This window comes from Pseudophryne corroboree, chromosome 6 (assembly GCF_028390025.1).
Source record: "Pseudophryne corroboree isolate aPseCor3 chromosome 6, aPseCor3.hap2, whole genome shotgun sequence".
Taxonomy (NCBI): Eukaryota; Metazoa; Chordata; class Amphibia; order Anura; family Myobatrachidae; genus Pseudophryne; species Pseudophryne corroboree.
The window spans coordinates 509,562,101-509,574,162 of NC_086449.1; the positions used below are offsets into that span (position 1 = coordinate 509,562,101).

Here is a 12,062-nt window from a genome sequence, read left to right on the forward strand (position 1 = left end):
GAGCATATTTGGCACTTGGGGAGGGGGCATATCTGGCAGCATGAGGGGCATATCTGGCAGCATGAGGGGCATATCTGGCAGCATGAGGGGCATATCTGGCAGCATGAGGGCATATCTGGCACTGTGGGGCATATTTGGCAGCATGAGGGCATATCTGGCACATCTGGCACTGTGGGACATATGTGGCAGCATGAGGGGCATATCTGGCAGCATGAGGGCATATCTGGCAGCATGAGGGCATATCTGGCACTGTGGGGCATATTTGGCAGCATGAGGGCATATCTGGCACATCTGGCACTGTGGGGCATATTTGGCAGCATGAGGGCATATCTGGCACATCTGGCACTGTGGGGCATATCTGGCAGTATGAGGGTATGTCTGGCACTGTGGGGGCATATCTGGCACTGAGGGCTGTGTACGGCTAGAGCTGCATTTCCCACCCTAGGCTTATACTCAAGTCAATAAGTTTTCCCAGGTTTTTGTGGTAGAATTAGGTGCCTCGGCTTATATTCGGGTCGACTTATACTCGAGTATATACGGTATATCCAGATTTATACTGTCTAACAACAAAGGTTCTTGTGGAAACTGGGCAATGTTTTTTGCTATCGGGTGCTAAGAAAAATAACCAATGTTTCTTACGCAGAACATCCGGTGCAGCGTAATTTTATAAGACTACTGCCTGACCTTGTATTGTATTGTCCTCTAAGGGTTATTGCTCAAAGCACCCAAACCACAATTAGTTAATAGTTTGCTAAATGCAAGTAATATGATGAAAACAACTGTCTGATTGTTTCTAAACATTTGCAGATAATTGCCCTTGAGCTGTGTTGGTAAATAATCCTCAACAAACCTGCAAAAAAATGTGTGCAATAATGTATTTAAGTTAGTCAGAATGTGTTTATTTGTCTAAAACCTTGGCTGTATGCCCATTTATAGTAACTGTGATTGACATTTTGCAGACGATTCTATTAGGTGCAAGTTGCCATTGCAGCGGCACCGTAGGTCGCCCAATCTCGCCCTGGACTCACTGATTTTTATATGATGCCCTATGGTTGCTGTTAGCAAAACTTAGCTTGTCTGGATGTACCGTATGTATGGCATATATCCACACTTATTCGCCCAGCAAGTTGGCTTGCGGCTAATAGGATTTAACCCTTTTGGCATTGCGAGCCCATCTGGAAACACATGGTGGGAAGAGTACAAACTACAGGTCAAGGTCCTGTGCCACTTTACAACTTCCCCTTCATTAATTTTAACATTTTCCTATGAAATAGTGCATAATCAACTTTCATTTTATAAGGAGCAAGAGGCATACCAGTGAAAGTATAGGCCAAATCAAAATTTCCACTTCCACCACGCATGTGTTAGAATCCTGTGTGGCAGATGTATTAAGCCTGGAGAAGTGATAAAGCAGTGATAAGTGCAAGGTGATAACGCACCAGCCAATCAGATCCTAACTGTCAATTTACATATTTAAACTGATTGGCTGGTGCATACTCACTTTGCACTAATCACTGCTTTATCACTGTTTTAACTCTTCTCCAGGCTTAATACATCTGCAGTTCTTTATGTGAAGTAACACACCTCTGTAACTGTACTTTTTTCATCCCTCAGTCTCATTTAAATCTATTGCCTGTTACAGTTATATTTCATTTTTGCATCTGGTCACTATATGAGGAGCATGGCTGTGCGTAGCCATGGCAAGGGACACCCAAACCATCCCATTTCTACTTTCAGAATATGCTACATTTCCCTTACGTCCTAGACGATGCTGGGGTCCAATTTAGTACCATGGGGTATAGACGGGTCCTTTGGGAGCCACTGGCACTTTAAGAGTTTAACAGTGTGGGCTGGCTCCTCCCTCTATACCCCTCCTACCAGACTCCGTTTAGAAAATGTGCCCGGAGGAGCCGGTCACAGCTAGGGGAGCTCCTAGGAGTTGTTCTAGTTTTTATTTTTTTTCTAGGAGTTGTTAGGTACAGGAAGGCTGCTGGCAACAGTCTCACTGCATCGTGGGACTTAGGGGAGGAGTAGGAACCAACTTTCTGAAGAGTTAATGGTTCTCTGTCTCCGCTGACAGGACACTGAGCTCCTGAGGGTGCTGATCGCAAGCCCACGAGGCGACCGCTCACTCCCGCACCCCCTAACAGAGCCAGAAGAAAGAAGAGTGGTGAGTACAGCATCGGCGTCCCGGTTAGGGGGTCGCTGGAGGGTATGGCGGCACAAGGGTGGGAGCGCAGCTCTGACAGGCTTCGCTCCGGAAAGCTTAGCAACACTTTGTGTAAGTGCTTTGAGCGGCGTCCTGAGCCAGCGCAATATACCCTACAATGGTCACGCAGCTAACGGGCTAATCCCGCTGTTAGCAACAAACACCTCAGGCCAGTATAAACAATTAGTGCGGTAAGCCGCACACCATTGCTAGGGGCGGGGCTTCCTCTCAGAGCGGATCCAGCACTCACCAGCGCAATTTTCTCCCTGCAGATACATGGGAAAGAACGCTGACAGGGAGCGCTGCTCTCCACATAACTCCAGCATACCTCTGCGGTACCAGAGTGTTATAGACAGGGGGGGAGTGTGATACTAGTACTAATTACCCTATTAAGGGTAGTTAGTCTGCGCCAGGCTTTTATCATAATAATTGCCTACGGGGGCGCTGTGTGGCTGACTCCTTATACTCTGTGACTCTCTGAATGTACTCTGGGGGAAACTGTGTCTGATATTTTAATGTGTGTGTGTGTGTGTGTATATATCCCACATTACCATGTCTAAGGACTCTGTGTCCTGTGCTGCAGAGTAGGAGTCTATTCCATGTACTCAGGACTGCAATATGCTGTCTCAGCCTTCTGAATCCGAACCCCCATTTGTAGATTCTTTAAGGGGAATGATATCCCAGATTTCAAATAGGATGTCACATACTGAGAAAGAAACGCAGTTTTTGAGAAAATCTGTAGAGAGTTTGAAGTTTTCAACTCCCACTACTTCATCTACCTACATACCTGCAAAAGCATACACTTGCCCAAATAATTCAAGCTGACACTGATACCGACTCTGATACAGGGGACGGTGATGGGGATATGCAGGGGGGGGGGGGGGGATGCATCCCTTGCTACAGGGGTGCAGCTCATGATTGAAGCCATTAGGGATGTTTTGCATATTACAGAGAAGGTACCTGAGCCGGAAGAGGAATCTTATTTTACAGTAAATAAGAAATCCTCGCTCGCCTTCCCGGCTTCAAAGGAGTTAAACTCCTTATTTGAAAAGTTAATAGAAAAAATTCCAGATCCCTAAAAGAATTCTCATTGCTTTTCCTTTCCCTGAAGAGGATAGAAAGAAATGGTAAAACCCACCTATAGTAGACGCTTCTGTATCTAGGTTGTCTAAAAAGGTGGTTTTACCTGTCCCTGGTTCAACCACCTTAAAGGAGCCGGCTGACCACGCACAAATCACTGTACACGGCTACAGGCGTGGCCTTAAGGCCCACTTTTGCTTGTGCATGGGATTCTAAAGCCATAGTAAATGGTCCGGCACATTACTAGAGGACTTAGATACTATGGATAGGAGTGACATTGACTTGTTTTTACGTCACATACAGGATTCTGCAGGTTTCATGGTGGAGGCCATGAAGGACGTTGGCCTGCTTAATGCGAGGGCTACTTCCATGGCAGTATCGGCACGCAGAGGACTCTGGCTATGCCAATGGACTGCGGATGCAGAATCCAAGAAAAGTGTGGAGAACCTACCCTTCACAGGTCAGGCACTATTGGATGAGTGGATTTCCACGGTGACTGCGGGTAAGTCGACATTTCTTCCCTCCGCAGCAGCACCGGCTAGGAAATCTTATCTTACGCCTTCACTACAGTCCTTTCGGACCGCAAAATTAAAAAAATCCAAACCTCCCCTCACCTTCTTTAGAGGAGGTAGGGGAAAATACAGAAAACCTGCACCATCAGGTTCCCAGGAACAGAAACCAGGTTCTGCTTCCTCCAAATCTTCAGCATGACTGAAGACCGGGCAGGTGGGAGCAAGACTAAAAGATTTCAGTCACGTCTGGGCGTCATCTTGCCTGGACCCCTAGGTGACAGATATTGTTTCCCAGGGGTACAGACTGGAGTTTCAGGAACTCCCACCTCACAGATTCTTCAAATCAGGCTTACCAGTTTCGCTGACAGAAAGTGCTATCCTACAGGAAGCCATTAAAAAATTGGTACGAACAAATGTTATTGTTCCAGTTCCACCTCACCCAATAACCAAGGGTTATTACTCAAACCTGTTTGTGGTACCGAAGCCGGATGGTTCGGTAAGGCCTATATTGAACCTGAAGTCATTAAACCCCTACTTGAGGGTTTTCCAATTCAAGATGGAATCTCTGAGAGCGGTGATCTCAGGTCTGGAGGAGGGTGAATTCCTAGTATCCCTGGATATCAAGGATGCGTACAGTACCTTCACATTCCGATCTGCCGCCTCACCAGGCCTATCTACGGTTTGCACTACAGGACTGTTACTATCAGTTCCAAACATTGCCATTTGGCCTCTCCACAGCACCAAGGGTGTTCACCAAGGTCATGGCAGAGATGATGTTTCTCCGCCGCAAGGCGTCTTCCATGGAACGGCTGTTGCAGAGTATTGCTCTCTCAACTCAGCTGCTCCAGGATCATGGGTGGATCCTGGACCTTCTAAAGTCGCATTTGGAACCGACCATGATACTCGACATGGAAGTGAAGAAGGTTTACCTATCACTGGAGAAAGCATTTATGATTCAATCCATGGTCCGGGATGTCTTGAAGCCAGCCCGGGTATCGGTACATCAGTGCATTCGCCTTCTGGGAAAGATGGTAGCCTCATACGAGGCTCTACAGTACAGAAGATTCCATGCACGGTTCTTCCAGCTGGATCTCCTGGACAAGTGGTCGGGATCACATCTTCACATGCACCAGCAATGCGCCTGTCGACGAAAGCCAGAATTTTGCTCCTCTGGTGGCTGCAAACTTCTCACCTTCTCACGGGCCGCAGTTTCGGGATTCAGAATTGGATTCTAACCACGGATGCAAGTCTGAGAGGTTGGGGAGCAGTCACCCGAGGGGAAAACTTCCAGGGAAGGTGGTCAAGTCAGGAAGCTGTCCTTCTGATAAACATTCTGGAGCTAAGGGCCGTATACAACGGCCTTCTACAAGCGGCACATCTTCTTCAAGATCAACCCATTCAGGTTCAGTCGGACAATGTTGCAGGTGTGTCCTACATAAACAGGCAGGGCGGAATGAAGAACAGGGCTGCAATGTCAGAGGTAACAAAAATCCTCCTCTGGGCAGAAAGACACGCACTGGTGCTGTCGGCGATCTTCATTCCGGGAGTGGATAACTGGGAAGCGGACTTACTCAGCAGACACGATCTCCATCCAGGAGAATGGGGCCTCCACCCGGAGGTATTCGCAGAGGTAACAAGCCGATGGGGGGGTACCTCAGATAGACATGATGGCGTCTCACCTCAACAAGAAGCTTCGGAGGTACTGTTCCAGGTCTCTAGACCCACAGGCAGTGGCGGTAGATGCCCTGGTGACTCTGTGGGTGTTCCAGTCGGTGAATGTGTTCCCTCCACTTCCACTCATCCCAAGGATTCTCAAACTAATCAAAAAAACAAAAGTTCAGGCGATCCTCATTGCTCCGGACTGGCCAAGGAGGGCTTGGTACGCGGATCTTTTGACATTGCTGCTGGAGGATCCGAGGCCTCTTCCTCTTCGCGAGGACCTTCTACAACAGGGGCCATTCGCTTATCAAGACTTACCGCGGCTACGTTTGACGGCATGGAGGTTGAACGCCAGATCTTAGCTCGGAAGTGCATTCCGAACAAGGTTATTCCTAGTCTGATCCAAGCTAGGAAGGGAGTAATGTCTAAACATTACCATCAGATTTGGAAAAAATATGTGTTTTGGTGTGAATCCAAGAAGTTTCCTATGGTGGAGTTTCAACTGGGACGTTTTCTCCTCTTTCTGCAAGCAGGGGTGGATGTGGGCCTACGCTTGGGTTCCATCAAGGTCCAAATTTTGGCTTTGTCCATTACCTTCCAGAAACAATTGGCTGCTATCCATGAGGTTCATACTTTCTTGAAAGGAGTCCTGCTCATCCAACCGCCCTTTGTGCCTCCTACGGCACCTTGGGATCTTAATGTGGTGCTGCAGTTCCTGCAATCGGATTGGTTCGAACCTTTACTGGAGGTAGATGTAAAGTTTCTTACTCGGAAGGCGGTCACACTGTTGGCATTGGCATCTGCAAGACGTGTGTCAGAATTGGGAGCATTGTCGTACAAGAGCCCCTACTTGATTTTCCATGAGGATAGAGCTGGGCTCCGAACACGTCAGAGATTTCTTCGGAAGGTTGTGTCAGCTTTTCATATCAACCAACCTATTGTGGTGTCAGTGGCTACTGATACCTCCATTACCTCAAAGTCCTTGGATGTTGTGCGGGCTTTGAAGATATATGTGACGAGACCTTCTCGTCACAGGAAATCGGACGCACTGTTTGTCCTTTTATGATCCCAACAAGATTGGGTGTCCTGCTTCTAAGCAGACGATTTCTTGCTGGATCAGGCTTACTATCCAGCATGCTTATTCTACGGCGGGATTGCCTATTCCAAAATCTGTTAAGGCCCACTCTACTCGTAAGGTGATTTCTTCCTGGGCTGCCAGGGGTGTCTCGGCTTTGCAGCTTTGCCGAGCAGCTACTTGGTCAGGGTCGAACACGTTTGCTAAGTTCTACAAGTTCGATACGTTGGCCTCTGAGGACGTAAAGTTTGGTCAGTCAGTTCTGCAGGAACATCAGCACTCTCCCTCCCGTACTGGGAGCTTTGGTACATCCCCATGGTACTAAATTGGACCCCAGCATCCTCTAGGAAGTAAGAAAAAATAGGATTTTAATTACTTACCGGTAAATCCTTTTCTCGTAGGCCGTAGAGGATGCTGGGTGCCCGCCCAGTGCTTCGTATTCCTGCATTGTTACTTGGTTCAGTGTTGTTGATTCAGCCGTTGCTTAATTGTTCCAAGTTGGTTAGCTTGGCTTTCCTTTTTTTGCTCTGTGTGAGCTGGTGTGAATCTCACCACTATCTGTATATTTCCTTCTCTCAAAGTATGTCCGTCTCCTCGGGCACAGTTTCTAGACTGAGTCTGGTAGCAGGGGCGTAGAGGGAGGAGCCAGCCCACACTGTTAAACTCTTAAAGTGCCAGTGGCTCCCAAAGGACCCTTCTTTACCCCATGGTACTAAATTGGACCCCAGCATCCTCTACAGACTACGAGAAAAGTATTTACCAGTAGGTAATTAAAATCCTGTTTTTGCACCCTTGCAGACACCATCATCTAATTCTGTTACTCTGTGTGCCTACCCATATAAGCAGGAACATTGCCAGATTCCATCATAAAATGTAATTTGGTTTGTAACCCATCATTTTCTGTTTGTTTAATAACACTAATCAATCTCAAGTTACAGTCTTTTATGATTCATTAATATACAGTAAATGTATGTTTTTTTTCAATGCTGCAGGGTTGGCGCCCACAGTCACAGCATTCTGACGCACGACCAAATGAGTAAGTACATGGCTGGCTTGTTACGTTTTTATAGAAGACGTGTAAATTCATTTAAACTACTAGAAACAATAGAAAATGTAGAGACTACACTTAATATATGTGAATGACTAGGTATTGGGTACATTTAACATGGCTAGTGCTATGTAAACAAATGCAACAAATATCTTATATTTGCACCAGGTTACTAATTATGACTTTTATATAGTTATTCAGATTTTGCATAGTATATTGTCACTGGTGATATTTTTGTTGTCATATAAAGGTTAACACCTGGTTATTCTAAAAGTAATAATTTTTTCTCTGACGTCCTAGTGGATGCTGGGGACTCCGTCAGGACCATGGGGATTAGCGGCTCCGCAGGAGACAGGGCACAAAATTTAAAAGTTTGACCACTAGGTGGTGTGCACTGGCTCCTCCCCCTATGACCCTCCTCCAAGCCTCAGTTAGGTTTTTGTGCCCGTCCGAGCAGGGTGCAATCTAGGTGGCTCTCCTAAAGAGCTGCTTAGAAAAAGTTTTATTAGGTTTTTTATTTTCAGTGAGTCCTGCTGGCAACAGGCTCACTGCAACGAGGGACTTAGGGGAGAAGAAGTGAACTCACCTGCGTGCAGGATGGATTGGCTTCTTAGGCTACTGGACACTAGCTCCAGAGGGACGATCACAGGTACAGCCTGGATGGGTCACCGGAGCCGCGCCGCCGACCCCCTTGCAGATGCCGAAAAGAGAAGAGGTCCAGAAACCGGCGGCTGAAGACTTCTCAGTCTTCATGAGGTAGCGCACAGCACTGCAGCTGTGCGCCATTGCTCTCGGCACACTTCACACCAACGGTCACTGAGGGTGCAGGGCGCTGGGGGGGGCGCCCTGGGCAGCAATGAGAAATACCTATTCTGGCTAAAATACATCACATATAGCCCCTGGGGCTATATGGATGTATTTAACCCCTGCCAGGTTTTCAGAAAAACCGGGAGAAGAAGCCCGCCGAAAAGGGGGCGGGGCCTATTCTCCTCAGCACACAGCGCCATTTTCCTACACAGCTCCGCTGCTAGGAAGGCTCCCAGGCTCTCCCCTGCACTGCACTACAGAAACAGGGTAAAAACAGAGAGGGGGCACTTATTTGGCGATATTAACAATATTTGAGCTGCTATAAGGGGAACACACTTATTTAAGGTTGTCCCTATATATTTATAGCGCTTGGGTGTGTGCTGGCAAACTCTCCCTCTGTCTCCCCAAAGGGCTAGTGGGGTCCTGTCTTCTATCAGAGCATTCCCTGTGTGTCTGCTGTGTGTCGGTACGCGTGTGTCGACATGTATGAGGACGATGTTGGTGTGGAGGCGGAGCAATTGCCTGTAATGGTGATGTCACCCCCTAGGGAGTCGACACCAGAATGGATGGCTTTATTTATGGAATTACGTGATACTGTCGGCACGCTGCAAAGGTCGGTGGACGACATGAGACGGCCGGCAAACCAGTTAGTACCTGTCCAGGCGTCTCAAACACCGTCAGGGGCTGTAAAACGCCCTTTACCTCAGTCGGTCGACACAGACCCAGACACGGACACCGAATCCAGTGTCGACGGTGAAGAAACAAACGTATTTTCCAGTAGGGCCACACGTTATATGATCATGGCAATGAATGAGGTTTTGCATATCTCTGATACTGCAAGTACCACAAAAAGGGGTATTATGTGGGGTGTGAAAAAAACTACCGGTAGTTTTTCCTGAATCAGAGGAATTGAATGAAGTGTGTGATGAAGCGTGGGTTACCCCCGATAGAAAACTGCTAATTTCAAAGAAGTTATTGGCATTATACCCTTTCCCGCCAGAGGTTAGGGCGCGCTGGGAAACACCCCCTAGGGTAGATAAGGCGCTCACACGCTTATCAAAGCAAGTGGCGTTACCGTCGCCAGAGACGGCCGCCCTCAAGGATCCAGCTGATAGGAGGCTGGAGAATACACTAAAAAGTATATACACACATACGGGTGTTATACTGCGACCAGCAATCGCCTCAGCCTGGATGTGCAGTGCTGGGGTGGCTTGGTCGGAGTCACTGACTGAAAATATTGATACCCTGGATAGGGACAGTATTTTACTGACTATAGAGCATTTAAAGGATGCATTTCTATATATGCGAGATGCACAGAGAGATATTTGCACTCTGGCATCAAGAGTAAGTGCGATGTCCATATCTGCCAGAAGAAGTTTATGGACGCGACAGTGGTCAGGTGATGCGGATTCCAAACGGCATATGGAAGTATTGCCGTATAAGGGGGGGGAATTATTTGGGGTCGGTCTATCGGATCTGGTGGCCACGGCAACAGCCGGGAAATCCACCTTTCTCTGACGTCCTAGTGGATGCTGGGACTCCGTCAGGACCATGGGGATTAGCGGCTCCGCAGGAGACAGGGCACAAAAATAAAAGCTTTAGGACTAGGTGGTGTGCACTGGCTCCTCCCCCTATGACCCTCCTCCAAGCCTCAGTTAGGTTTTTGTGCCCGTCCGAGCAGGGTGCAATCTAGGTGGCTCTCCTAAAGAGCTGCTTAGAAAAAGTTATTAGGTTTTTTATTTTCAGTGAGTCCTGCTGGCAACAGGCTCACTGCAACGAGGGACTTAGGGGAGAAGAAGTGAACTCACCTGCGTGCAGGATGGATTGGCTTCTTAGGCTACTGGACACCATTAGCTCCAGAGGAATCGAACACAGGCCCAGCCATGGAGTCCGGTCCCGGAGCCGCGCCGCCGACCCCCTTGCAGATGCCGAAAAGTGAAGAGGTCCAGAAACCGGCGGCAGAAGACTTTTCAGTCTTCATGAGGTAGCGCACAGCACTGCAGCTGTGCGCCATTGTTGTCAGCACACTTCACACCAGCGGTCACTGAGGGTGCAGGGCGCTGGGGGGGGGCGCCCTGGGCAGCAATGATAATACCTTGTTCTGGCTAAAAATACATCACATATAGCCCCTGGGGCTATATGGATGTATTTAACCCCTGCCAGGTCTCGCAAACACCGGGAGAAGAGCCCGCCGAAATAGGGGGCGGGGCCTATCTCCTCAGCACACAGCGCCATTTTCCTGCACAGCTCCGCTGCGAGGAAGGCTCCCAGGACTCTCCCCTGCACTGCACTACAGAAACAGGGTAAAAAAAACAGAGAGGGGGGGCACTTTTTTGGCGATATTGATATATTAAGCTGCTATAAAGGAAACAACACTTCTGTAGGGTTGTTCCTATATATTTATAGCGCTTGGGTGTGTGCTGGCAAACTCTCCCTCTGTCTCCCCAAAGGGCTAGTGGGGTCCTGTCTTCGATAAGAGCATTCCCTGTGTGTCTGCTGTGTGTCGGTACGTGTGTGTCGACATGTATGAGGACGATGTTGGTGTGGAGGCGGAGCAATTGCCGGTAATGGTGATGTCACCCCCTAGGGAGTCGACACCGGAATGGATGGCTTTGTTTATGGAATTACGTGATAATGTCAGCACGTTACAAAAATCAGTTGACGACATGAGACGGCCGGCAAACCAGTTAGTACCTGTCCAGGCGTCTCAGACACCGTCAGGGGCTGTAAAACGCCCTTTACCTCAGTCGGTCGACACAGACCCAGACACGGACACCGAATCTAGTGTCGACGGTGAAGAAACAAACGTATTTTCCAGTAGGGCCACACGTTATATGATCACGGCAATGAAGGAGGCTTTGCATATCTCTGATACTGCAAGTACCACAAAAAGGGGTATTATGTGGGGTCTGAAAAAACTACCTGTAGTTTTTCCTGAATCAGAGGAATTGAATGAAGTGTGTGATGAAGCGTGGGTTAACCCCGATAGAAAACTGCTAATTTCAAAGAAGTTATTGGCATTATATCCTTTCCCGCCAGAGGTTAGGGCGCGCTGGGAAACACCCCCTAGGGTGGATAAGACACTCACACGCTTATCAAAACAAGTGGCGTTACCGTCTCCTGAAACGGCCGCCCTCAAGGATCCAGCTGATAGGAGGCTGGAAACTACCCTGAAAAGTATATACACTCATACTGGTGTTATACTGCGACCAGCCATCGCCTCAGCATGGATGTGCAGTGCTGGGGTGGTTTGGTCGGATTCCCTGACTGAAAATATTGATACCCTGGATAGGGACAGTATTTTATTGACTATAGAGCAATTAAAGGATGCTTTTCTTTATATGCGAGATGCTCAGAGGGATATTTGCACTCTGGCATCGAGAGTAAGTGCGATGTCCATATCTGCCAGAAGAAGTTTATGGACGCGACAGTGGTCAGGTGATGCGGATTCCAAACGGCATATGGAAGTATTGCCGTATAAAGGGGAGGAATTATTTGGGGTTGGTCTATCGGATTTGGTGGCCACGGCAACAGCCGGGAAATCCACCTTTTTACCTCAGGTCCCCTCCCAACAGAAAAAGACACCGTCTTTTCAGCCGCAGTCCTTTCGTTCCTATAAGAACAAGCGGGCAAAAGGACAGTCATATCTGCCCCGAGGCAAAGGAAAGGGTA

General features: G+C 48.2%; 1 protein-coding gene across 3 annotated transcripts in view; it reads left to right on the top strand.

The window, feature by feature from the left end:
- The window catches only part of CAPS2 (calcyphosine 2), a 274,614-nt gene that overhangs the window by 21,762 nt on the left and 240,790 nt on the right, over positions 1–12,062 (top strand). For all 3 annotated transcript variants that reach the window (XM_063927438.1, XM_063927440.1, XM_063927439.1), the window contains exon 3: positions 7,528–7,571. In XM_063927438.1, the coding sequence (XP_063783508.1) occupies positions 7,528–7,571 (44 nt within the window). The remainder of the gene's footprint in view (positions 1–7,527; positions 7,572–12,062) is intronic.